The sequence below is a fragment of the Amblyomma americanum genome, chromosome 5 (assembly GCF_052857255.1).
Source record: "Amblyomma americanum isolate KBUSLIRL-KWMA chromosome 5, ASM5285725v1, whole genome shotgun sequence".
NCBI lineage: Eukaryota > Metazoa > Arthropoda > Arachnida > Ixodida > Ixodidae > Amblyomma > Amblyomma americanum.
Window position 1 is genome coordinate 187,160,532 of NC_135501.1, and position 27,623 is coordinate 187,188,154.

At 45.2% G+C, this 27,623-nt stretch overlaps 1 protein-coding gene across 1 annotated transcript in view; it reads right to left on the reverse strand.

The window, feature by feature from the left end:
- LOC144134475 (uncharacterized) overlaps positions 1–27,623 on the reverse strand; it is a 377,143-nt gene that overhangs the window by 160,716 nt on the left and 188,804 nt on the right. The window contains exons 90-112 of the mRNA XM_077667385.1: positions 26,332–27,252; positions 25,437–25,589; positions 24,365–24,529; positions 24,127–24,237; positions 23,324–23,536; positions 21,535–21,687; positions 20,878–21,045; positions 20,287–20,466; positions 19,332–19,490; positions 18,653–18,826; positions 17,830–18,006; positions 17,205–17,324; positions 15,442–15,606; positions 14,411–14,529; positions 13,596–13,803; positions 12,748–13,074; positions 11,871–11,994; positions 11,033–11,363; positions 9,762–9,948; positions 8,792–9,080; positions 7,189–7,505; positions 6,086–6,403; positions 2,726–3,358 (exon numbers count right to left, since the gene is read on the reverse strand). Of these exons, the coding sequence (XP_077523511.1) occupies positions 2,726–3,358; positions 6,086–6,403; positions 7,189–7,505; positions 8,792–9,080; positions 9,762–9,948; positions 11,033–11,363; positions 11,871–11,994; positions 12,748–13,074; positions 13,596–13,803; positions 14,411–14,529; positions 15,442–15,606; positions 17,205–17,324; positions 17,830–18,006; positions 18,653–18,826; positions 19,332–19,490; positions 20,287–20,466; positions 20,878–21,045; positions 21,535–21,687; positions 23,324–23,536; positions 24,127–24,237; positions 24,365–24,529; positions 25,437–25,589; positions 26,332–27,252 (5,712 nt within the window). The remainder of the gene's footprint in view (positions 1–2,725; positions 3,359–6,085; positions 6,404–7,188; positions 7,506–8,791; positions 9,081–9,761; positions 9,949–11,032; positions 11,364–11,870; positions 11,995–12,747; positions 13,075–13,595; positions 13,804–14,410; positions 14,530–15,441; positions 15,607–17,204; positions 17,325–17,829; positions 18,007–18,652; positions 18,827–19,331; positions 19,491–20,286; positions 20,467–20,877; positions 21,046–21,534; positions 21,688–23,323; positions 23,537–24,126; positions 24,238–24,364; positions 24,530–25,436; positions 25,590–26,331; positions 27,253–27,623) is intronic.

Consider the following 27,623-nt stretch of genomic DNA (forward strand, 5'->3'; position numbering starts at 1 on the left):
AACCAAACTACTATCCCACCAATGTTCAAATGTCATACTGTAATAGTCTGCTCACTCCGTACATTCGGGATGTGACCTATGACAAGCGACGATTGATGAAGGCAGCCGTAAGGTGCAGCGCTAAATGCCAGGGGTAGTGTCAGGTAACACCCACAACAACTGCTTTTGTTGCTTTGGGTGAGATTAACTTTTATTCCGCAGTGAAATCTCATTAATTTAAACTTCCACTTCATTCAGACTGAGAGTACGGCCCCATCAAACTCATGTCTGCTTCCCTGAGAGAGCGCCCGATAATGCCGCAGCTTATTCGAACAGGCCACGCAACCAACTTGTCTACTCTGCAGAGAGTGGCCATATGCCAATAGCAACAATAATCGGTCGTATGACTAGCTTTGAATGCATGACGGTTATCGCGGCATTGCTGATGCACAGCTTGTTGGCATCACCCGTGACCATGTGTCATCAGCATGAGCTGCTTATGCTGCCCAGTGTGGGTAACGCATGTTGCCCTGTCACAGTCTTAGCAAGTCTGAGGGAGTCTGCCATGGTGCTCAATGCTCCGCTTTCTTTTCCCACGCCCCTGTCGTGGCGGGGGACCTGTGACTTTGGGCTGCCATGAAAAAACAGCTCCTTAGTGGCATAGACATGATGCCAGCAAGCCTCGGGGGCCACTATGGATTCATCAGTGCTGAGTGACTGCATACGTGTGAGTAGGTGCAGTGTGAGTGAATGCATATCCAATGCATTTGCCAGCTAATCGTAGTGCATCAGTTCCTCATTCCAATTGGGCTGCTTTAGTGTGAATTCTGGTAGATTCAAACAAACGTTCAGCCCCCTCTGAGTTCGAATTATCGAGATTCGACAATATCATGCGCCTTGCGATAGCTATTCAGTGTCCAGATCAGCTTACCCGAACATATTTTGTTAGGGTAAGCCTTGTGGGGTATTTTTTGTTTGAAAGGCCCCAAACACTCTCAAGCTGCTTAATTGTAGCCTTTGATTTCGGGTCCACCCCCACCACGCGTACGTGAACGGTAAAATGAACTACCGTATGCAGGTTAATGGATTGGGCTGGTTGGTGTATATAAGTCATTTCGAGAGTGAAAAAATTTGACATGGACAAAGGATTTCTGTCCCTCTTTGTCCAAATCAAATCTTAGTGCTTCCAAAACAATGTAAACTACCGTATTTGCACATATATAATGCAACAATGAATATAACGTGAGGGGGGCAGTTTGAGGCCTCAAGATAATAAAAAAAATAAGAAGAAATATTACGAATATAATGCGATCTCAGCATGTTCAAGCCAGCTATAGCCGAGGGCTCAGAAAAATCGGAGACACCATGGAACAATACGGAAGCAACGGATACATCGGTATCATTTGAGAGGCAGCACTTCAGAAACACATACGACATGATCGAGCATATATGAGCCTTCGGTCTCTTATCAGTCGAACGCAGTCTCCCAAGTGGCAGCGGCCACCGTCACCACCATGCCACTGCTGCTCCAGGTTTCGTACTGCCCTGCCCTACGGCCGCATGGCCTTTTTTTTTCTCTACTGCACTCAATTTTTTCAGTGCCTTCTGTTTCTCAACAACTCGTGCCAGCTTTTTCCCACGTTCAGAGCCACATTCTCCTTTGCCCATCTCTGCAGCGCGACCCAAGGCCACAAAAAAGTTGGCTTCTCCTAATTGCTCGCGTGTCTAGTGGTGAAGCTCGCTAAAGCTATCTTCAGGAGCGGCGAAAAAAAATCGCTTTATATTCATATCCTGGTTCCCAATACAACGCGCGATACGCTCTGAAACAGATCAACTAAAGAAAAAAATGGCAGTGGCTCAGCTCAGCTATGCCAGGATATATGTAGCGAAAGCAAGTGTGAAACTCCCCGGTTGGCCTTGTTCACATATTGCACAACGTGTGAAGCACAGGCATAAACGTCCAGTATGACCTGTAGGTCCATGTTTGATTTCAGCACCAAGGCTATCCAAGGAGTGAAGGGGTCGTGTCACTCTTACGCCTATTCTCTAGGCTAACGGCACGTTGTTCTTCGGTTTCTTGAGCCCGCCGCTGAAGTCTCTTGGTTGCATTCCATCGTTCATATCACGGGCAATCTTCAGTGAAGCAGAACTCGGGTCTCTCCTCCGGCTGCTGTCGCTGCTGCTAGGGGTCAAGGCACCGGACGTTAAACGTGCCTGTCTCGCGGCGGCATATTCACGGCGGCATTTAGCCAGTCGTTCGGCGCACTGTTCGTCTGTTTCCTGGGCGATTCGTTTCCAGGCCTCCTCCAGCCTATCAGAATTGTCGCCGTCCATACTGTCGCCTCAACTGTGGTTGCGGTGCACGCCAGCTCTCCTTTTCAATCCTGTGACATCTTATCACGCATGCGATGCAGCTGTTGAAGCGAGCGCGACGACGCGGAACGCGGTGTCACGTCCTACCAAACCGCGGCGCGGTGTGACACCATGCCAGACGGCGCGGCGAGCGCGCGAAGCACAGTAACCTTCCGCGGCGAGGCGCGCGTTGTGACGTCACATGCCTCGATGGAGTACCGCCACGGCGAAATCGCGAGTTTGTGGCCGATAAAGCTTTCGCTTTAAAAAATTCGAGTTTGTGCAAATGCGGTAATTTCATGTTCATCTCATAAGCGACAGGTCCAACTCCGAGCAAGCAACCACACTGGAGCAAGCACACTGGAATGAGAGCAAGACTGCAAGAAAGACTCACCTCCAGCGCACTCTCAGCGGCAGTCACGTCGAGCAAGAGTGGCTGCATGGCCGCCAGGTCGTGTTCCCGAGCCTCGAGGGTCGTCCTAGCGCGTCCGAGTGCCTGTGTGTAGGCCTCCCAATCCGCCAGCGCTTTGCTCATCCTCTCCTTGCGGGCCTGTATGTCGTCCATGGCCTCCTGCCAGCGCTTGCTTAGCGTCTTTGCCTGAGTTCCCGGCAGGTCTCTGGTGGCGGGCCCAGATTTCCGCTCCAGCACACGGGCTGCTTCGGAGAGCTGCGCCAGCAACGGCTGACTGCGCTGGGCCTCCTCCTGGAGACGTCCCAGGGACTGCAGTGCCTTCCTCAGGGCGCGGATGGTGGCGGGCTTCTCTTCGGAGGGCTCGAGCGTAGCAAGGAGCGCCTCGAGTTGCTCACGAAGCTTGCCGAAAGTGGCCCACGAGGCCAGGTCGTTCTGCGCTGTGTCGAGGGCGGCACGTGCATTCGTGCTCAGGGCGGTCAGCCGCTGCTGGAGGGATGCGAGTTCCTGCTCGGGCAGCAGAGAAGCTTCTGGATCCATGGTTGGTCGTATCTGTGTCAGCAATGCCTGCAGGCTGCGAAGACATTCGCTGTAGCCAGCTGTTTCCGAGCAGACATCCTGCAAAGGTAAAAATAGGTGGATCAGGATTCTGTGTGCCCCGCAAAAGACAGGGTGCTTCCGTGTGCAAGCGCAAGTGGGTAGTTTATTTAGCTAAAAAAATATTTATGATGCCGCACAGGTGTTTGCTCAAACCCACTCAGGAAACATTACTTTACTTCTGTTTGGACAGAAAAGAGAGTGGCTACCCAAGGAAAGATGCAAACACTGCTATGAATTCTATGTAACTGGGACAGAAAAACAATAGCATATGTCGTGCGGACTGTTCCAACGAACAGCAAAACTTTTAAAGGTAAGTGGCTGAGTCAGGAAACATAGTGTGTTCCTTCGTAGCAAAAGTATACTACAGTAGACTCCCTTTAAAATGAACGTGAAGGCACCAAAAAATTTGCTTGCTTAATCAGAAGTTAATCTCAGTAGAAGTGCCCCTAATACATGAGCACGCTAAACGTGCCCATATATATGCTGCATGAAATAAAAATGAATAAAATAGCTTTTCGGAGAAAGGATAACGGCAGATAGAGCATTTTTTGCACTATGCATAAAGTGAGCTATAGACATAGAGCATGAAACGAGCTACATAATATCATACCTGAAAATGTCATTGGTCTAGTTTTCTTTTTTGCCTCTCTTTTCCGCTGTACCCTACTGCAGCTGCTATTTGTGCATGTGCATATTATTTTTGCTTTACATGCGCATATTATTTTTGCTTTCCATCGTGCTCCAAGCGCTTCAAAGGTGCACAGCATGGTAGCTGTGTGTCTCTCTTATCTCGTTCCTTCCTCAGCGCAGCTGTTACCAACTCCATGAGAACGCACATCACGCACCTTTCCATGAGCTACATGCAATCCGCGAGGCGCTGTTATCTGGCCATCTCTATGCCGCGACATGTGTTGCAGCGCTGCGCGAGTTGAAAATGTGGCCCCGGAATTTTTAAGGGGGGAGCCTGATCTTGAAAACAAAATTTTATCAATGTAGTAATAATTATGAAATCTTCAGGGAACATGTATTTTTGCACGCTGATTCTAAATCTGTAATTTAATTTCATGTAAAACAATTTCTTGGGCACTTATATAAGTTTTATGCAATTATTTTGCAAAGAGCTTGGAAGAAAATTTGCTGTAGGAAAATCACTGAAATGTATGCTATTAGGTCGTCTTGGTACTAAGGAATGCAATAAGGGTAAAATTTTCATCCTTGCTATCATAGAACTTGAGTTATAGGGTATTGAAGCTGCCACTTCAGAAACGAGAATACATACTTTTCGTCGCATTTCTGAAGCGACAACTTCAATACCCTATAACTCAAGTTCTATGATGGCCAGGATGATAATTTTACCCTTATTGCATTCCTTGCTCTCAAGAGAACCCAGTGGCATACATATCAGCAAGCTTCCCGCAAATTTTTTTAAAAGCTCTTCACAAGATACATGCATAAAAATTACATAAGTGCTCAAGGAATTGTTTTACATGAAATTAAATGAGTTATTTAGAATTGGCACACAAAAATACATGTCCCCTGAAGGTTTCTAAACAGCGACTTCATTAATAAAAATTTTCTTTTCAAGACCAGGCTCCCCTGTTAAGCCTTACTTCAACAAGCGGCTGCACTTTGTGCATAAGTGCCTTTTAGTCTGTGGAAGGCAACACGTCGCACATGATGCGTGTGCGGTGCCAAGATTTGACCATTCCGCCAGCGCAGGTGCAATGGTGCCCTGTGTTTTCTGCCCCCATGAAAAAGCCCTCCCCCCAACCCCCCCCCCCCCCCCCCCCCCCCCCGCAGTTTTTCGTGAAGGTGCATGAAGACCATCTTGTGGGTGGGGGCGGGGGCTGCTTTCTTGTACAGAAGCATTTCATATGTTTTAACGTGACAGCGTTAAAGCAGACGTTCACAGATTAAGCCGTACGCGTTGTCACACTTAATTGAGGATTGGTCGAGAGGATTGTACAGTCACAAGTTGAGCTGTGGAACTCGAGTTAAACGGTGTCCATGAGGTCGCAGCATGACATGTAAAAATTAATTAGTCTGAAACAAAATTCTGGTAATTAGTTGGGAATTGAACCAATAACCCTTGGGTTGCGAGTCACATGCTACCCCTAGGGTATTGAGGCGCGTTCAATTGATTGTCGGTAATGGGAGAACTTGTGTGTCTTGGTGTGTATCATGCGGTCCAGTATATGCCTACTGATGTACGCTGATGAGTGTAATTAGAAAGAGGTACTAAGAAATAAAGTAGCAAGTAAACATTAATGCTGTTGCGTCATACCCTTAAGGCAGAGCTTAAGTGTTCCTCTTATTTTTTTTCGTTCCATGGCAGTGCCGTGTGGATCCCCGTGAGTGCCATTGTGCGGGCTCGCCGTGGTTCGCAGCCAATGTGAAAGTTTGTCTTAACCGAAGGCCGCGGGAAACAGTTTGTCTAAAGTAGACTTTTTTTTTACATTGAATCCTAATGGAACCCAACTAAATGATCTCGCATTGTTCATTTTACCCACAGTAGTCTTAACCAAGTTCGTCTTAATGGGAGTCTACTGTACTTTGAAGAACTGTGCCAAACAAACTTGCCCCCAAATCAATGTTCCTGATTTTCCACTGAGGCAAGGAAAGAAATAATGACAATAGAAATGGAGATAGTGAGAATAAGAGGTGATGATACAGTTATACAATATGGTGACAACGTGCAGGACACAAATGAAATTAAGTAAGAAAGAATGCTTTGCATTCACTGACCCTGAGTTCCTTGCAGCGGGCATCGAGGCCATCCAGGTCGACGCCGTCCTTGGCGGCGGCCACCGTACGCTCGGCGCGATCGAGCCAGTCCACCAGTGTGTCCCGCTGAGCCCAGTAGTCCCGGCGCAGGGCCTGGGCGCAGCCCAGGTAGTGCCCGCGCTCCTGCAACTGCTGGGGCAGCGTGGACCGCAGCAGGGCCAGTTCGCTGAGCTCCTCTTGGGCGCGGCTGGCCAGCAGCTCGCTGGGGAGCTCTTTGAACAGCTGCTCTTCCAGCTTGCGTGCCTCCTCCAAGTGTTCTTCGGACTGCCGCTGCAGCTCCTGTTGGAACAACGAGAAGAGGAGAGGTGGAAGGCTGAGGAATGCAAGTCTCCATAGTAAAATACCTGGTGTTCTTGCTGTATTAGTCACTTAAGGCCGCTGTACGAGCGCTTTTTTTCCGCATGCGCACGTGTCATTGCCACAGTGTGCAAGGGCTACGTAAGGGCTGAACAATGGGGCACATGAACGCATCCACCTGTGCGCACTAAGTTGGTCAACTTCAATTTTTTGCCGTTAGCTAGCTACGCTCTGCCACACCACACAGTGAGTTGTTATTGAGGTGATCAGCTGTGATCCTGTGTCAGTGTGGTCGCAATACATCACGATATTACCTACTGTACGTGCAATAGGTGCTTGCACCTGGTTGTTTTCAACCAATTTTTTTAAATTTTACATTATTTCATGACTCTTGAAATCAAACTGGATACATTACACTCACATCAATTTTTCTTAAATTTCCAAGAAAAATTATCAGGATGAAAGAACTGTATGTCTGCTGACACATTTCTTGCTGAAACCTATGACAAGGCGGTAAGTTGATTTTTTTTTTATTATGGCACTAATACCGTCATTGCTATTTAGTTTGTTATTTAACCCTCAGCGTATTTCATTAAACAAAGGTCCCCCTGACAACTCTAGCTTTGAGGTTACACGTTAATCCAATACTAGTTATGTAACTGTACTCAATAAACAAAACACACCTGACCTCGAACTTAGACAGGTAAAAAAGCATGCGGACAATTTGAGCACTATGCAGACTCTGAAATGTGAATTCCGGTTCATACCTTGTGACTCTCCAGCTCGGCGTCTATGCTCTCTGGTTCCATGGTGAGCGCCGGGCGGCTGCGAGCCAGTGCCTCATCTGCCCGGAGGTCGTGCAGGGTCTTCTCGAGGGCCTGCAGTTGTCGCTCCTGTTCGGCCAGCAGGGTCTGCTCCTGCGACTTGAGGTTCTGGATGGACTTGCGCAGGGAAGCCAGCTGGCCCTTGAGGTTGCCCAGGTCGCTCAGGATGGCATTGTGGTCAACAGAGGAACCCTCCTCAGCCAAGGCTTCTCCCTTGTCTTGTGCCGACGTCAGCTGGCCTTCCGCATCGGCAACCTGGCCTGTGAAGCCATCAAGAAAACACGCATCACTCCCGCGTCAACTGCAAGATACAATGTGCAGGGAAATGGATTTTTATGTGCACATTGCTTCAGAGGTTACAAGTCAACGCGCTCGCTACTTACCAGCTGGATCACGCGTAATCACATTATAAGCACTAAAAGTAACTGCTTGTGGCAAAATGCAAAGACAAACATGTGGCTCTTTATGCCTTTGAAGTAGAATGTTAGATAAACAAAAAATTTTATGGCAGGAGACTGAAAAACAACAAAACAAGGGAGACTAACCAAATAAGGAGGCTCCGTTACAAAATTTGCATGAATGGCACTCACAGTGGTGGTCACAGTCGGGGCATTTAATATAAACCACAAGACAAAACTCAAGTACAATATATATGAATCATAACTTTACTTTATCAGTGTGTAGTTTCATCAGGAAAAAAAAATGAAAACACTACAACTGCCACACAATTTTCAATCTTTTACTGGTGGTTTCTCTGGTTTACACATTTAATGAGTCTGCCTATCCCTCGAAATGCTTGAAGTGCACAGTATATCTCCAGCTGATCCACACAAATAGAAAGTGCATCGACTATCATGCCAGAAAAACGGTTCATTTGACACTCTATTAAATGACACTATAAGAAAAATTTCTTGTAGTGCAAAAATTCCTTGCTCCAGTTTTGAAAAAAGAAAGTGTACATGGAGCACTAACACCTACACTGTTGGAATAGTGCAGTCCAAACGACAATGAACAACTTTATAAATGAAATGGTACAGTTAAACATAGATATAAAAAAATTGAGAATAGTCTGTAATTATTCATTAAACCCAGATTTTTGTTACGCATTGTTTTGTGTGGAGACTCAAAAGGACAATGCAGAATGGAAACCAAAATAAGAAATAAATATAGGTGGAGTCACTTTGAAAATGTTCACAGTAAACCGCTATTACTCTAAGTCATAAATGCAGATAAACATCTTGCGCTTACAATGGTAACACGAATGCGGTAGCAAACCCCCCCCCCCCTCCGCAATTACATGTGGGGTAGGGGAGGTGGAGGCAACATGGCCGGTCTAGAGGAGAGAGCGCGGGGTTGCGCCACCACCATTAGGCCAGTCGTGGAGGTGCCTCACTCAAGTTCAATTTTCCCACTCTCTGTCACCCCACGACCACTGCCTCAGGAAATGGACTATTCGCCTCGCGTTGGTAGCATTCTACGCCGCCTCCGCTCCCGACAAGCGACCACATCACTCGAGCAACTGAATGGCGACGTCTTGCACACATACCCAGCAGGTTGTCGTACTGGGGCAGCTTCTCAGCGGCGGGCTTCTTGGCCTTCTCGAGCACTGCCACGGTGTCGGTGAGTCGGGCGATAGCCTGCGCCACCTGCTCCCGCAGCTGGTGGTACTGCTGCCGCAGGGAGAGGGCCTGCTTGGCGCGCCCCAGCTGCCCCTGCGTCTTTTGCAGGGTGGCTTCACAGCGCTCCAGCAGGCGCCCCACAGCCTCGGACAGGGGACCAGGACCCTGCATGCGCTCCAGGCGCCCCTGCAGGTCCTTCAGCTCCGACTGCAGCTTCTGTTTGGGGAGGAAACATAAAGAGAGAAGAAGGGTGCGTGAGCACTGGGCAATATACAAGCATCTGCATCGTATTGGTGACAATACCAGATCATTCCTATCTTGATGGATGCTAACAATCAGGCAATGACTGTGCAGCATGGCTTATGGTGTGCATAGGGAAGAGAACTACTTTTTTGCTTGTTTGTTTGTTTTTAATTTTGTTATTTGCATAAAGTGGAGCGTGCCTAAAGGCTCCTGCTGCAGGTAGCATGAACAGCATTCAGCAAAAATATCCGTGCAACAAAAACACATCAATATTCAACCATTGCCAATATAACTGCTTATATATACAATATTGATGTGAATGCAATGCGTTTTTTTTTTTTTTTGCTGATAACAAGAGTGAAAAATCAGTCATCACGCAATAACTGAAACAATATTATGAAATAATTTTAAAAATTTTTTTCTCATTCTGCACCGGCAAAAGCGAACCTCACGTTATGATCATGGCCGTACTACATTCGGGTAAATACAGTAAATTTACACAAGTCGTGCCGCATTACGTTTGTCATATGGGTCAGAGAATCATAGACTCTGGTGGTGCATGAAAGCTTTTGTTCCTAACTTCCTATTCTAATTCGGAATTACATGGGTGTTGAAACATAATTCTGCTGTCTGGTGCAAGATACCAGAGCTTACCTGCAGTGCCGTGAGCAGGACCTCGGCATCTTGGACAGCTGGACCGAGCGGTCCACCGAGTGCTTCCAGACGGCGGCACAAGTCGTCCAGCTCTTCGCTGCACTGGTTCAGTGTGGTGCGCTGCTGCTGGAGCTCGGTGAGGGCCTCTTCCAAGGCAGCAATGCGGTCCGAAAGCAGCTTGTCCAGCCTGCACAGGTGCGTATGGAATGATCCATTTTTTCTTTTGTGGTGGAACACTGGTCCGTTCACTTTCACAATGCTGCAAACTGAGGCTTTCTTTCCTTCACTGACAAGTGAAGTGCACAAGAAGACAACAAACAGAAATCATGGATACAAAAAGGACTAAGAGCTCCACATTGCACACAACTGCGCATTTGTGTGCAACATGGTCTCTGCCAATGTTGTGCCCTCTAACAGAGGTCATTTAAAGGCACTTGAATAAAGTCCTCAACTCAAGGCCCTCAATTACTGGTGCCCTTGCTTCTTCAATCAGATGAACTGGAAAAAAGAATGTGCCACACCCTCTTTCAGCCAACTGACATTGAGGTAAGGATGCGGAACAGCAAGACAAAATGACAGAGTAGAACCATAATTTTTAAGGGCATGCTCTCTGTTACACTGCAGGACAACGATAATACGGACCAATCGACCGTACAAAAAACCTGCCGTAAACTGTGGCCACCTGCCATGATTGGCAGGAGGCAAAGTGGAGAGAGCGAAATCCCCCTCTCCATGTTTAGGGAGATGGAAAGTGTGAGAGAGAAAAGAGAGAAACGGTGGGAGGCAACAGGTGGCCAGATTAGATTTTGCTGATTCACAAGAGCGCAACTAGGCTTTCTCTTATGGCTGAGGATTTAGCTAAATGGCTAAATTAGAGCTACAACAGCTTTTGCTGATTAATGCGCTAAGCCAGTAAGCTTAGCTCAATAATTTTTTTTTTCTGCACACAGTTAGAAGCGGGGTTAACTGCAGCCTGTCTGACAACTTTTTTTTCACTTCGAAGTCAGATTTATTAATGGCCCTTTTAAACGAAGGATCTCGTCGTCATTCTGGATGTGCAGTTTCACCCAAACATCTGCAAAGAAGACCTACAGTTTTATCCTTTCTGAATGCCTTCTCTAAGTGTTCAGAAACTGTTACCTATATCTAACTTTCTAGTTTAGATACCGCCCTTCTCTACATGTATTATGTTGGATCCCATTCTGCTACACCTTCTGACCGAAGGCCTCAAGCAGTCAACCAAGAACAGGCAAACAAGTACCAGTACTCACCTGTCCTTGGTCTCAGTGAGGACACGTATCTCTCGGTTGGCGCCCGCAGCTGGGCCGAGCTTGGAGGCCAGTTTCTGCATCTTGGACAGGTCCGTGGTGAGGCGGCGACCACTCTCCTGCAAGCGGCGATGCGTGTCCAGCTGTTCCCGTATGACCTCTTCGCTCGTCGTGAGGAGCAGGTCGGACTTCAGCGAGGCCTCGGTCTCGCTCAGTAGCGACTCGACGGCTGACAGGGCCTTCTGGTACTCATCGTACAGCTGCACCAGCTCCTTCAGCTGCTTCAGCCTCTCGGCCAGGCTCTGATGGAGCTCCTTAACTTTGTCCAGGGGTTCTGTGAAGAAGATTCAGGTGCAAAACATCACGAAATACATCAACAGATACAAGCAAAACACACCACAGCATACTGACTCCGCCAATGTGGAGCTCGGCAAATATTTGAGGGTTCACACATGAAGACGGTGAGGACAGTGCAATGTACAGTGTGTATACAGTGCAAGTATGCACACACGCCAATTGGCACTGATGGCAAAAATGTATAGCTTAAACAATAATTCGAACTCAACAGTATCAATCAACAAGTTAGAAGTTGCAAAGACAACAGAACGTTAGTGTCATCAGGACGGTAAATTCTACATCCAAATGTGACTGCAGTAAAAATGCACCACGTGAAATTTATGAATGAATTCATGCACACTTTTCCACAACTCACAACAAATTATAAAAGGTCACTATAGTATGCTGCACGAAAAATGTGGTTCCTTTTTTGAAAAGTTTTCACTGCCTACTTGGCAAAAGAAAATGATAAAGTAGAAAAAGAGAAACAATGCAAGCCTCTTACCCTGAACGAGCTTCTGCAAAGCAGCACAATCTTCAGGCTCGCATCCGGGCTCAAGATCCTTTGCAAGTTTCAGGAGTCCAGCCAGCCTTGTTTCTTCAAATGTTTTCACCTCCTTCTGCAGAGCCTAGAGAGAGACAACAGCAACCATTAGGTTTCTGCAGTCAACTCCAAAAACCAAGAGCAACCGAAAACACTAGGATAAATATAAAAGACTCAAGGAAGCAGAACAGGACCTGGATATTTGCAGTGCAACAAGTGCACATTGAAACCTAGAGCCAAACTAATTGAGGATTATCGTTTTAAACCTGGGCATATCTGGACAAAAGAAGGATCTGTCATGACAACCTTAGAAGTTGCTGCTCCCTCAAGCCAGCATAAAGCTTTCCTGCCAATTAGAGTATACTGCCATTTCTGACAAATAGCAGCAGAAAATGCAGGATAAGTGTGAGCAGAAACTTCCAAGGTGCAGACAGCGCCAGTATAAAAGGGAAAATACTGTCTGCATTCAACTAATGATCACTCTGTAAGTATGAGCTAGAAACAAATTTTTTTCATTGCTCTAAAAATTTTACCTCTGAATGCATAATGCCAATGAGACATTTGCAACTTCAGTGCAGAAGTGATAGCAGAATTCATTTTTGTGTGCAAACCGATTGTGACCTTTCATACTGAACCTACCTGAGCATTCCAGTCTCGAAAATTGCAGCAACTAACTGCTTTGGCTTTCATACTAAGCAAGGAAGCAATAAATTAGTTAAGTATTTTTTAGCCACCCACTACCCTCAAACATGCGTTTCCCTGTCACTTTAAATTTACACTGCTCTGAATGTTTCACATTGTGGCAAAAAATGCAGCTTCGCACTGCCACCTCACTCACCTGAACGGAGCTAAGAAGGTTCCTGGCATCGTTGGCATCTTGCACAGGGGCTCCGACTCTTCGCAGGTCCTGTTCTTTCTCACGAAGCCACTGCCGTACAATTTCCAGCTCGTCATCAAGGCGGCACGTCTTGTTCAGCAGCGCTGTCAGGGTGTCAGTGTGCGATGCAATGAGGCTGAGAAGGTCAGCGAAGCGTGTTTTCAGGTCCTGCATCATCTGCTCCAGCTGCTGGGCATCCAGGCTGTCGAGTTCATGCGCAAAGGACTCGATGCGCTTCTCAAAGTCCTGCACCACGGCTCGCTTGTTTTCCACCTGCCGTTGCTCAGCCTATAAGAGAAGTGTTGAGAAACCATAGTTTAAATAGGAACTTTATTTGAAGAGCATTGCAAACACAACTTCACTTCTCTGGTTTATTAAAACTAAGCACCTCTTGCCGCTTGCTTGAAAATTTTCATTTTCTTCACACAAAGCCTTGCTAAGCAGCACTCTTGGCAGGATGTATGTCTAATACAAAGCAGTTACTGAGAACTTTAAATGGAGGAAAACATGATATAATATGTCAAAGTTGCTGTGACTGGAAGCAGTGTTGTGACAGGTGCAGTTGCTTATTGTAAATGCAGCTACAGACATTGGGGGCCCTGAATTCTGTACTGTACTATCACTCAGCCTTTTTTTCATTATCTATGGTACAAAGTGCTAAAGCTGAAATACAAATGCACATTAGCAAACGTTTTTGTCAGTACTGGAATAACAAAAACGTGTGCAATAATGAGCTAGACTGCTTCACTAATCAAACAAAATTCATCAGCTGCATGCAGCAAAGTGAACTGAACCACACCACAGCTGACCTTCATTGCCTGCAATGCTGCTTCGACACTGGCACTCTGATAACCGGGATTAGGCAACTGCTCCAGAGAGGACTGCTTCTCCAGCAGCCACTTCTCGGTGGTCGCCGCTTCCGAGTAGAGGGCGTCCAGACCGTTCTGAATAAGATCCAAGCTCTTAGTTCTGCGCAGGATCCGCTTGCGCAACTCGTCGCACTTCCCTTCGAGGCACCTGCAATCCACAGAGGCCAATGTGTTAAGCCCTCTGGACTGTGCCTAATAGCTCTTTTTAAAAACAATCTTTCAACAAACAGGCATCACATGGTGCACAAAGCAAGCAAGTCTGAGGCGTGAAGAAGACACAAACCTTGCATTTCTTATCAGGCGTATCGATTTTCTATCACTATACCTTTTATCATTTGCTCGAGCAGGCATAATATAGGCTCTGGTGCAGCGACTACAAAAAGGTGCAATGCATATCATAGCTGCACCACGAGAAACACCAAATGGGGCAGACATCTGTTGTAAAGAGATGTTCACTTATACAGAAAATGGTAATACTAAGTAGCTGTAACACTGGACTCATCATAGGCATGACATTACCAGATGCTTAAAGGATGCACGAAAGAGAAAAATAAGAAAAGAGTTAAAAAATCCTTTAAAAAAGAAACCTAGGCAGCATGGCTCTTACACGCAACAAAACCATTAAGGGTCGGGCTAATAGATGAAGAATCAGGAAAGATAAAAAATTCTAGGCTGTTGTCGCTTGCAAGGTCTGCATTAAAACTGCCTCATCAGACGCCCCACAGCAACCGCATGGGTAGTTCCCATACACTTACTTGAGTTGGTCATCGCACTTCGCCTTGTCATCAGGCTCGAGGCACTTGGTGAGAATGGCAATCTTGCCTCTGAGGTCGCCCACATCGCTGCCAATGCTGTTCACCTCATCCAGCAAAACCTGGGAAAAAAAGATTCCTTTTTTTGTCAGTTATTCACATGGCACTTACACTTTTTAATGCTAAGCTATGTGCAAAAGGCTCTAACACTGTTTGTTCAATACACAAGGTCAAATATAAATCAAGCCAAATGGCCAAAAGCTTAAACACAGAAAACATAATGCACAGAAAAATGTGTAACAAAGTGTCCCATTATAGTGTTTCGAAATAATATCAAATAGCAAACAGTTTCCTTAAGGTACTAGCTAACCCATCAAACTGTGCTAATAAACAGTTACTATGCATGGCAATCATGTTTTTCAGTAGTACTCAGCAGCTCACAGCCAGTCTAATCAACTTACGCATACAAAGTGCAAGCAAAAGCACAGAAACCAGTAAAAAATGGTAGGGTTTTAATGTAGTTGAACCGAATAGATGTGTGAAAGTATGTGTTTAGCCTGGTTGGCTCAAGGTTTGGCTTCATTGGGTCATCGGCACATCTGGCGATGATATCAGTCCAACAGTAGTATTAGTTGAAGAAAACGACATTGTGCAATGCAGTGCTCGAGAGTGTGTTGCATTTAACATGAGGCGTGAACGGCTGTGGCAATAGTATAGTGCTCTCGTACAGTGGCAAGCTAAGCTGGTTTGTTTGTGCTGTCGTGGGTTCGAAGCCCAACCACGGCAATATTTATTATATTTATTTATTTGTGGTTTGGCCAAGGTCACCTTCAAGGTCAAGCTTCAAACAAACTCTGTGAGCCAGTTAGATCTCATGAAATGGTGCTTTGACACTAAAATAGCTCCCTTATACCTGCTAGTACAGTGCATCTCCTTCTTTGGTACATATTTCCCAAGCAAGGTAAAGAAAAGTGTGCACTCTCTGATTGGCTATGGCAACATCAGCAAACGTTGAGACTGGGAGCTGGACTCACGTTGAGTGTCTGCAAGCGCTGCTTGGCATCGCCCACGGTTGGACGCTGCGTGCTGTCCAGCGACGACTCAACAGCAGTCAGTCTCACTTCCACCTGACCGGCCAGGGTGTTGTAATCCTCCAGGGTCTCCAGCTGGGTAGCCCTGGCACCCGCAACTTGAGCGACCTGCATGCATGCAAAGCATTGCACAGCTCATATCTATGCCTGCATGGCTTTCCACCACAAGAACACTAGCAAAATGCGGCATTGTGATAACAGTACTGCAATGTACCTGAGTTAAATTTCTTAGTCGAACACCGCAGGAAATTCAAGGGAAAAAAAATGTACATAACAAAAGCAATGCTCCAGTCTTCATCATCATCATCATCAGCAGCAGCCCAACTACACCCACTGCAGGGCAAAGGCCTTTCCCATGTCTCTCCAATTAACCCCATCTTTTGCCAGCTGCATCCACCCTTTGCCTGCAAACTTCTTAATTTCATCCGTCCACCTAACCTTCTGCCGCCCCCTGCTACGCTTACTTTCTCTTGGAATCCACTCCGTTACCCTTAATGACCAGAGGTTATCTTGCCTTCGCATTACATGCCCTGCCCAAGCCCATTTCTTTCTCCTGATTTCGACTAGGATGTCATTAACCCGTGTTTGTTCCCTCACCCAGTCTGCCCGCTTCCGGTCTCTTAACGTTACACCTATCATTTTCCTTTCCATGGCTCGCTGCGTTGTCCTTAACTTGAGCTGAACCCTTTTCATTGGCCTCCACGTTTCAGCCCCATAGGTGAGCACAGATAAGATACAGCTGTTGTACACTTTTCTCTTGAGGGATATTGGTAAACTGCCACTCATGATCTGAGGGAACCTGCCATATGCGCTCCACCCCATTCTTATCCTTCTAGTTATTTCCCTCTCATGATCCGGATCAGTTGTCACTGACTGCCGTAAGTAGACAGGGTGAACACATTAAACGTGTTCACCTAAAGTAGCCATCAAATTTCACTGCTTCGAAGTGGTGCACATGTTCAGCTGCCTACAAAAGCCAACCTGCACCTCACTGAGATATTATCAATTTCCAAGGTCTCTAACCATTACAATCAAAACAGCACTGACCTTGACCATGTCATGCATTATGTTAAAGATGCAAATAAGTGCAAAGATGGCTCCAAAAAGGTTCAGGAGCTCAGTATTTGCACAAGAATTCTAACCACTTCTGTGCCCACCTTCAGACATCTTGAATTGTGGGTTTTAGTTCTTTATTTTCTATGTAGCGTAATAACTGGTAAAATCAATTTTGCTACTGATTTGGTGAAGCTGCAACGCGATTAATCAAGCTCTTGTTACTCAGTAAATCTCTGGCATAAAATGGCACAAAAATGAAACAAAATAGCACAAACGGTTCTCTTGCACACAGAAGGCTGCACATCACACAACAAAATGGAGACGAATGATATCAGTTGGTACTGCAAAGCTTCAGCTAGACAAAACGACAACTAGATCTAAGGTCGATTCTTGCCTCTAAATAAAAGCTGCCAATAAGAGAGATTCTGTTCAGATGTTCCGCACAAGACATCTTTCATCCAAACTGAAAACAGCAATAAAATTTTGGCAGTGAATAACAAATCAGGATAATAAATTGCATAGTTCACCACATTTTGGCAGCATTCAGAGATTGGCACTCTAAACACTAAATTTGCTGCTGTGTTACTGAACCAAAAACTTTGAAAATTAAGTGACAGCAAAATAAGATGACATAAAACAAAGTGGCCAACCTGTGCTTCCAGCTGGTGAAGCCGGTCCCGCAGAGAAGCTTCACTTGGGCCTGGCACTCCAGACTTGAGCTCCAGGGCATCCACAGCTGTCAACTTCTCGGAAACCTCGTGCTTGATGTCCTACATGGGTCAGCAAGGAGGAGAACAGCAGATGAGACACACTCGTTTCACTAAAGGTCGTCTGATAAAAGCAGCCAAAGAAGGATAAATTTTCCATTGAACACTTCACTAATTAGTAAGAAATATATAAGGTAAGCTGGAAGGATGCACCGACATGGTCAATTCTCCCTGTCAGAAAGTACTAACAGTCTGCGCTGAGACTAGCCCTCATGCAACTTGAGACAGACACTTCTAAACCGGTGGTAGCCCTTCTTTGTTCCAAGTAATACTGAATACCAAGCAAACATTTATGACACACAGTACCAGCGTATAGACAAAAGCAGACAGTAATGAATGGTTTTGATTTGCAGATACAATGATAATTGAGGCACTAGAAAGAACAATGCAACACAATAGCTAAGCAGCTCTAAAACTAAATGTTCAAGAACAAACAGAAATTATAAAGTACACATAAAAACCACAGAATGCCATATGCACAAAATAAAAGGACGTAACAGAAACTTGCCTCGAGCTGCCTAAGCTGAGCTTGCAGTGCAAGTGTCTGTGGAGGGAACTTGGCAGCTCCCAGCTGTGAAACATTGGACTGTTTTTCGACGAGCCATTCCTCGATGGCAGCTCTCTTGCGTCCGGCTTCCTCAAAGCCACGCAGCTGAACCTCCAGTTGGGCTGCGATGGCCTCCAACTAAAAGGAACAGAAGAATTGTGAAGAACACAAACATGCTGTATTGGAACTAGAACATGTGGCATACCGTAATACTTGAACGCGCGTGCATTTGAGTGAATTTGAAAACGCGAAAAATCACCGAGTGGCACAGAACGTGAAACTGTCAGTCTGCCTACCTAGGTGTGGGTCAGGAGTTGGCTATCCATAGCTAGAAGTGCTTTCACATTGAAGTCACTCCGTTTTCTTTGCAAGACATGCATCAATGCACATTGGAAGTAACAGAGGCTAAGAAGATGAAACACAAAGGTGGCAACTGTGTCAGAATGACTTCTTTTCATCGTATCAAAAGCAGCTAGCTACCTGAGATCACGAATGTGAAAACAGTGTCTTTGGGAGTTTTAACAACTGGTTTTATACTACAGCCAATTCAACATTTTTTTCCTGCAATGCTCATGTTGTGTACATAAACAGCCAGTTTAATTAATAAATTTAGCTGAAACAAGTGCCTGTCTTCTCCCTGCTTTCCTGCTTATAGCCTTATACTACCTGTAGTTGCACCAATAATACTGAAACACATTTATGGATTTCGAGACTAATAAATTGAGAGATGTCATGCACTACTTTTACCGAGGCATACAAAAAAACAAGACAATGAAAAGTCTACCTGTTCAATGTTGTCCTGGAGACGTATCTTGATGCTGGCTTCCTGCTCGGGAACGCTGAAGACCGTTGCCACTTCGGGACTAGATGGCCTGCTTACCGAGGACACCGCCTCAATGCAGCCCTGGATGGCCTCTTGGAACTGGGTCCTTGCTTCAGTGAGTTGGGTCAACATGCCCTGTTGTATTCAATGAAATGCCAGAATCATATTTCAAGCACTCAGTTCTGATATGCACAGTTCCCTTTAAGGACCACGACATGCATACATTGCAAGAGTAAAAATGCATTTAAGCCAGTCTCGGATATCTCTGGGCCTTCGAATCATGTGACCAGAGCAAGATGTCTTAGCAACAAGAAGGTGACTATATTCGCAAGTTCCGTTGCAAGCAACGCACATTCCGTACTTTCTGCTACTGCCTTTCACTCACACTAAATGAAATGATATGAGAAAAACTGCAAAAAACAGAAGAAAGTTTGTTGGCCCATAAACATAATGTTAGGCCATAAAAAGCTATAAATGTTCAGGTGAAAAGCAAAGAACAGGTTACATTAACACATATAAAAATCATTTTACACCAGTAATGTTACAAGCTACGAGCAACGCAATGAGACTTTTATGAAACCAGAGCAAAACTATCCAAAATATTGTCAAAGCTTCAGTAGAGGCAATTCTAAAAACCGACCTTGCATGTTTCCAGCTTGATCTTGGTGGCCTCTGCACTCTTGGGAGTGTCCTCGGATAGCGCAGCTATCTTGGGCTCCAGTTCCTCCAGCAGCTTGTCGCAGACCTCGAGCATTGTCTCGTAGCTGATGAACTTCTGAAGAGCGCCCTCAAGGCGAGCCTGGAGGCAGAGAGCTCACACATCAACAACCACGGTATGCAGCCTTCGCGGTGAAAGGAATTAAAAGAGGTCAGGGTTGCTTAGGTTTGTGCAGTAATAAACCGCAAATTATTGCACTCCTGCCGTCACATCTGTGACGAAAACTGCACTGGTTTCACTGCAAATTTCTTAAAAGCATTTTCAGCAAAGTACAGGAAGGTCATAAGTTCCAGTTTAATGTATTGTACAAATTTTCAAAACAGTATGCATTCAAATAAAGAAATGATTCTGTTGTACGACGGGCAGTTAGCTAAAAAGTCAAGAAAAGCATAACATCGAGTTTTGCACAAAGCCAAAAAGACAACGATGAAAAATTTTGTACACACAAAAGCACTAAGCATGCGTGGCAAATAGCACTGTCATCTTTTTTTTCTACCCCTGTGAGTCTGAGTTGAAGTGTATGTTCTCCACATTGTTATTATTTTGTTTTTGCAAATTATTTAGTGATGTTGCTAAAGCACAACTGCATTGTTACATTCTATGCTGAGAATACTCCTATTACAGCTTTCAGAAAGCAGTCACTGGTACAGAGTAACTTTAAACAAAGATGAAATTCAAGTTTTGCTCACTGTGTTATTGAGCAATAAATCTGACTTGTAATGTTTATGGCAGATGCAACTTCATTCACCAATCTCCTCCCCTATTTCGAGCCTCTAGTCCCTTCGGCAATTGCCGAGTGAAGCACAAGTTCCAGGCACCTCGCAATCGCACTTCAAAGCAATACAGAGGGGGTCAACGCAAATTTCGTCGTGCTCACCAGGACTTGGTTTGCACCTGTCAGGAGTGCGTCATAGCTCTCCTGGATGTTGTCGAGCTGGGACTGCACCTGCTGCTCGAGCTGGGGCGCATCTTTTTTGTAGCGGTTGACCAAGCCTCGACCCTTGGCCTTCACGTCATCAAGGGTGGACTGGTATTGCTTGACCTCGGCCAGAATGCCCTGAATGCAAATTACAAGCAAAGCTGTGTCACTTCTTATGAACGTGAGCTTGACAATTTAAGAAACGATGTGCTTGTAATAGAATGAAGTATAAAGGAATGCAATCGAACAGAAAATAATGCAAAACGTTGCCCACCACGAAGAAATGGTTAAACATGTAAACATGCTTTTGCTGACACAGGAAGATGGAAGAAAGGGGGTTAAATGAGAGAGGGAAGGAGTTGCCGTAGAGGAGGGCTCTGAGTTAATTTCAACCGCCTCAGGTTCTTTTACGTCCCATGGCACATGAACATTTTTACATCTCGCCTCCATCAATATGCAACAAGGATTTGATCCAGCGACCTCGTGCTCAGCATCAGAGAGCCACAGCTATTCAGCCACTGCGACAGGTACAGACACAGCGGGCCCCACCTTGTACTTGTCGATTTGGTCCTGTGTCTGCTGCTTGTTGAGCACCTGCAGGGAGTGCTGAGCCATGACCGGGAAGGACATCTGCAGCAGCCACTTCTCGGCCTCCTGCAGAGCCTTGTGGTAGCTCTGGGCATCGTGCAGCTCGGACTCCAGTGAGTCGAGTACGCTCTGAAACCAAAGCACATTATTAGAATTCGCTCTGGTAAACTTTGCTTTCACTCAGTTGTCTCGCATACTGTGATTCAGCTCCACCGGGGCTAACGGTAATTTATAACCAGATATTTACACTGTTCTGGCAGGTAGCATGTCTGGCCATGTATCTGCACGAATTGTCACTGCCAGTACAATTTTAAAAAAAAGTAAGATTTTGTTTTCGGCTAAACTAATGATTTCTTTGTTGAGAATAGTTGCACGCCTGAACACAGACCCTAAATATAGGTACATGAAATGCCATGAAAAGTTCATTACTGCCCTTTAGGGGCAAAGTCTGTACTTAGGCACAAGCTGATAACTTCAGAACATCAGATGCTTCCTCTAGAAATGCCTTTTTTAAGCTGCAGTCATCAGTGGAATTATTTGCAGGCATCACCACGATGAATCCCACAATGAAGCCATGCCATTTTATTTAGAGCATCTGAAGAAAAAAAGGATAAGTACCTGACACTTCTTTTGCAGTGAGTCCAATTGATCTCCCATTTCTCGTAGCACAGGAAGCACCTCTCCACCATCCGTCTTTTCGGCCAACTCGGAGGCTTCGACTCGGAGGTCTTTCAGCTTCTGCTTGTGGTCATCCAGGCTACGGGCTACATGCTGTCGAGGAACAAAGATCGGCAACCCAAATTAGAGCGCCCATCCTGCTTAAATCGCCAGTTTTATCATAACCCTAAGGTACGACAAACCACATGCACTATGACACAAACGGACCAAGTTAACAAACATGTAAATCAACACTAACTCTTACCTTTCCCGTACTTTGCAATACTAAGTGCTAATCAATTAGTTAACATGCAACTAAGTTAGCTAGTTCTAAGGACATGCATGACAAACATAACTAACACGAAGTCAAGCACTCCAATGACTGGTTTATTGCTTACAGAATCCTTACAGGTAGCCTTTCGTTCAGTGATGGTAAATGATGACCTTACAAGAAGATACAATGAAGAAAGATGAACACAGTGAGATAAATGCTATACAAGCAGTAAGATAAAGATTTAAAATAAATATACACAGTGCACAACACAGGTTAAATGGTAAATATCAGGAGCCAACCTAAAATACTGTACATATAAACAATAAAAATGCTCATTCTTAATTTTTATACACAAGATGGTAGAGAATTAATACTCTGTACTAAGGAGGTAGGTATCTACGGATAAGTGCACAAATAAGTAAAAATTAAGTAACAAGTAAAAAGCACAAAAATAAGTGTCATCAGAAGAGCAGGAAAAACAGGTGACTCCTACCTGAATGGCTATATTACCCAGGTAGTAAATCTACTTGTTAAACTGCAAGATGGTATTGTAATATGTAACAAAAGCATTTGCACTTCAACATTAAACATGAGTGCTTCCCTCCCTTTCCACATATCTCAATTTTCCTACCACATCATAGGAAGTGAAGAAAGTGAAAAGAACAATTATGATTTTAAATTTTGCAGTGTATACTCCATGACCTTTAGTGCATGTACCTGTTGAATTTTCTTTTGTACCAGTTTAAGTTACATCAGGAAAGTCAGTGCAAGAATTCGCTGCTGTCCAGAATTTAAACTGAACTTGATAAAGTCCAGATACAGAACTGATTTGGTGTAGACAGTTAGACGCATGCTATTTTAAGTGCAGTTTTAAGGCCTGTTTAGAGGCTCCAAACAACCTTTTTAAAGGTACATTCATCAGTACGTTTTCATTAAATCATCACACTAAATATTTGAAAAATATTTTCAAATTTGAATGGCTACCCGTTCTTCATATATTTCGAAGTGTTCTTCTCCATGAGTGCCCTAACCTTACACTACACAACTTTTTTTTGCATTATTTTTGTTTTTCTTAGTTTTTAAAAATTATTTGAACTTAAGTTTTTTTACCTAAATGCTGCAGAAGCAATGCTCAAGGACTACTGCAGACAATGAACTAATAAAACAAACTAATAAATCTGAAGATAGAAAACCCAATTTTTCAGAAAACAGCACAGAAACCTAGCACAACTAATAGCGGTGAGGTTTGCCAGTTTAAACGTTGTGCTATGTCGTACGAGACAACATAACTACAGAAAATATAGCTAAAAGTCTAGCAAAGGAATTCAAGGTCCACGAGATAAATGAAAACCAATCCTTCCAGTCAATGGATTAACCTATGGGCTACAATCAGGGCCACTTGCACTCTGTCGGTGGGAAGTCCCATGTGTAGATGAAGAGGCAGATAAGTGCGTATATGAACAAGTGTATAAACACCTTGTACTGCTCGACAAGGCAGCGGATTTGGACAAGGTCTCCGCCTGAGACTGGTCGCTCCTTCAGTGTCTCTTCCACTTCCTGCAGCGAGGCCTTCAGCGTGTCGGCTCCCTGCATCAGCTCTTGCCAGCGGGATTGAAGCGAAGCCAGCCGTCCTGTCGCCTCGCTTGTCAGTTGCTCGAGCGTGGTTAGTTGGTCACGAAGACTATCCACCTGAGGAAGAATTTAAAGAAAGCGCCAATGCTCAGTCAATGCTGAAAGGCAGTTGAAAACCTTGCATGATAAAACAGCCGCAAGTTGATTTCCACTCTGCTCGCAGGGCTTGGCTTGCAAGACGCAGATTTCAAGCTGTCTTCATTGCCTTCAATCCACGCTTTCCAACAGTACGAGCTTCCAGTTTTTTTTTTTCTATATGCAGCTGCCAGGTTCTAACTGAGCCTCAATCTCAATAGGGCAACACACTAGAGCTTTGATGGCAGAAATATGGCTGCCATTACCACAAAAACTGTCAGTCAGTGCCAAGTAGCACAGAAAAACAGCAGGAAGTAGCTGTACATATGGTCACTGTAGCTTGATGACAAAGAACTAATGTGCAGTTGTACCTATGTACTGAAAACAACTACGTTCTAATATCATGAAGATAAAACAAAAGAATTTATGAAGTATTTAGTGTAAAGTAATGCGCTTCATTAGCATGGTAGCAGTGACGGCAGCGGTTACATACCTTTACAAAACCTCAGTTCTTCAAAAAGCACAGAGTAAAATGAAACTGGATGCATGCATCCAAGACAGCTGCAGCCTACCTGAGAGCGAATGGGACTCTGGCCGACATCTGACAGGCCTTGAATCTTACTGGCTGCTTCTGTGACAACATCAAACAGGTGCTTTCCTTCAGAAAGACTCTGATGAAGTTCCTGAAACAAACAGTCGGAAAATTGAGTGTCAAAATGAGCAAGCTTTGCTAGACGGATGAAGTTTCATCAAACAAAGATTTCCATAAAAACAGCGAATTTCGCTGCCAAAATACTGTCAGCGTCGCACCTTGAGTTCTGCAAGATGTTTCTGCACAGTGGCCAGGTCTGTGCCGGGCTCCTTGGCAGCACTGAGCTTTTTCTGTGCAGCTTCGAGCCACTGGACAAACTTCTGCTTGGCCTTGTCAAACTCTTCCTGGCTGCCCAAAGTACGCTGCAGCTTGGTCACATTTTCCTGGAGAGGTTGAAAAATTAAGCAGAGCAAGAAAAGAAAGTTAGGAAATAAGCACGTAAAACCAAAACAGTTGCTGCTCCAATGCTTTCTCAGCTGGAGACGGACACCATATGTCTGACCACTAACTGCACACATGACCGTACCCGAGCGTGCCCAATGTCATGCACTCGTACTATAAGAGACATCTCAGTAATCCCTGTAGACATGCTGCACTCATTAATATGTGCCCCTCCCGTAACTACAGAGATACTGTAAGCAATAACAAATAGTTATGCCTGTGACTGCTTAGGCCTGCTTGACATAAATTTTCCTCAAAGAAAATTCAACAACAGAGGCATTAACAAAGAATGTAATTATTGATTTGATATCACCGACCAAGAACACAAAGAAAGTAATGATGATGATGGATTTTTATGGTGCAAGGGCATCTACGGCCAAAGAGCGCCATGGCACAAAGTATTTTCTCTTTCTCAAGGTGGGGTCGAAGACCCATTTCCCAAGCATTTCACCCTAAATAAGCCGAGCACCAGACCAGGGGAAAGCTTGTACCCATTGTATCACCGGTGGGTACCCGGTGGCACTGGAGATCGAACCCCGCACCTCCCGCATGTGAGGCGGATGCTCAACCGCTGCGGTCCAAAGAAAGTAATACTTGTTGAATAGCGTGTGTATGTGTTTATATGACATACAAAAAGCTCTTATCAAGATATATTTAGCCACCCAGATGACTTTGCTGTCCAGGAATACTAAGCTACAAAGGGTTGGCCAGACTAGTCACACTAGTGGTCGCACTAGTAGACAGGCACAGCAGAAAAGCAGCAGAGATGAGAAAAAAATTAAAATAAAAGCAGGCCATAAATTTCACGACCGTGCGACCAGTTTCTCAGACACTAGGGTTCCCACGTACCTGCAGAGCTGCCACAAGTGACGTGTAGGCGGTGGACAGCTTGACGGCCTGGTCCCGAACTGATGTCTGTGCACTGACCAGGAGGAGGCGCTCGCACTCTTCATTCATTTCCTCCATGTCAGGCTTATGGAAGGATGCCTCTTCCAGGAGAGCCTGCGTCAGCAGTTGAGGGTTCACACGTGCACTATGTAGCAAGCTCAGTTATTAATTTAATGTTCACAATAAGTATGTCATTATGAACAACACCATACTTCCTCTTCATTATGAGCCTTACACTTTGGCAACTTAGCTGAAGTTTAGAAGTGCAAGCAACAACTTCATCGATATTGTCCACAATGCATTTTGCATGTCTTCTCGCATGGTACACAGAGATTGTTACTCCTTACTGCTCTTGCCTCATATAAATTTCTGAAGTAGATTAACTGTTTCTGATGGTAGAATCAAAGTTCTTCAGTTATTTACTCACAGTGCCAAGAAAGTGACCTCAAGGTGATAGCAACCACTGACAACTGCTATTAAATAAACAAATAGTACTCATTTGGCTTGTGAAACTATGATGCCATAAGAATTACACTTTGGCATAGTAAGCATGAAACGCGAAAACTAGGCAGAAATATTCACTGTCCTTTTCACCCACGCATTATAGCAAAAAGTTGGCTCTTGTTAGAATATCACTAGGACATGCAGGCTTAACTACAAAAAAATAGAAGGAATGGAATAGACATAAATTGGACAAATTATAAGATCAAAGAGAACTAAAGGTTAGATGGGTGCTCCATATGTGCAGAATAAAGGACCATAGAATACTAGCAGAAGTCACAGACTGTGGGCACAGTTGAAACTATGAAATGCGCAATCTATTAAAAAAAAATGAGGCAGTTAAGACTTTACTTACCTTTAGCTGCTTCAGGTGATCTGCGTCAACAGCTGTAGATGCCAGGGCGGCCTTAGCGTTCCCTTCAAACTGCGACAGCCACTGAGACATGGTGCCATACAGTTCTCCAAAGCGCTCCCAGCACTGCAGGCTCTCGTCGAGAGCATCCTGAGCATCCTCAACGCCATGCTCGAGTTGTTCCAAGTCCTGGCGCAAGTCCTGGAGGTTCTCCTGGAGCCGCTCCTTGCCAGACTGGTTCAGACACGGGGACACTTCCTCCGTGCACTGCGCGACGTCTTTGACGAGAGCAACTCCCGCAGGCAGGCTTTCTCTGAGCTTCGAAAGCTGGGTTGCCTTCTCACGGACGACGGCTTGACTGCCGGTAGCGTCGGCACATTTCTGCAGCTTCAGCTTGGCTTCCTTCAGCCACTGGATGGCCTGAGCGTGGATGGACCGCTGTCGTTCCAGAGCTTCCACTTCCTTCTCAAGGCGGGATGCCAGCTCTTCGGCTTCCTTCTGGAGTTCAGCGAAGTCCGCAATCATCTTCTTGCGTTCTGGCGTGTTCAGCTGCTGAGTCTCCTGGAGTCGTTTCTCTAGACTAGCCACAGTGCCGGACTTGGAGGCGGCATCGGCAGCGATCGCCTTGATCTTGTCGAGGCGTGTTTTCTTCTCCACTGCGCCAGATGCCTGTTCTGCGCCTGATTTAGCTTCGGCAAGTTGTGCCCGAGCTTCACTCAGCCACGACTCGAACTGCTGTAGCTCCTGGGCAAGCCCTCCGAGGGCTGACAGCTGCTCGGAGAGTGCCGAGCGGGCTGCCGAGACTTCCTGAAGCAGGCGCTCAAACTCGGCGGATGTATTGTCGGCACTTTCACGGATTGTTTTGATGCCTTCCGTGGACGTGGTCTCGATCACTTTGTCTGTAAGCTCCATCATGTAAGACACCTGCATGAGAATGTAGTGGTGTTCTTCCCTGAATAAAATTGCGGACACAAAGCAAATAAAATCTGCAGTGAAAAAAACAACTATAACTCTGCCAAGTTTTTGTTCCAGACAGCTTAAGCCAAAACCACCACAAAACTACCGATGTTTGCTACTGTCAGCTGCGTTAAGTACTCAATGCAGGAAAGAAAATAGGCATCCCATCACTACATTATTCTCAAGTTAGCCCTTTGTATGTTAAAACTAGGATTTACAAACTTGTAATTTCAGTACTCGAAATTCATGCACTCAGCATTGTATGAGAGGGCTAGCAAATGGCAGTATGCATGGCCTTATGCTTTCAGAGTACTTGTGGCAAGTATCAGTTTTCTCAA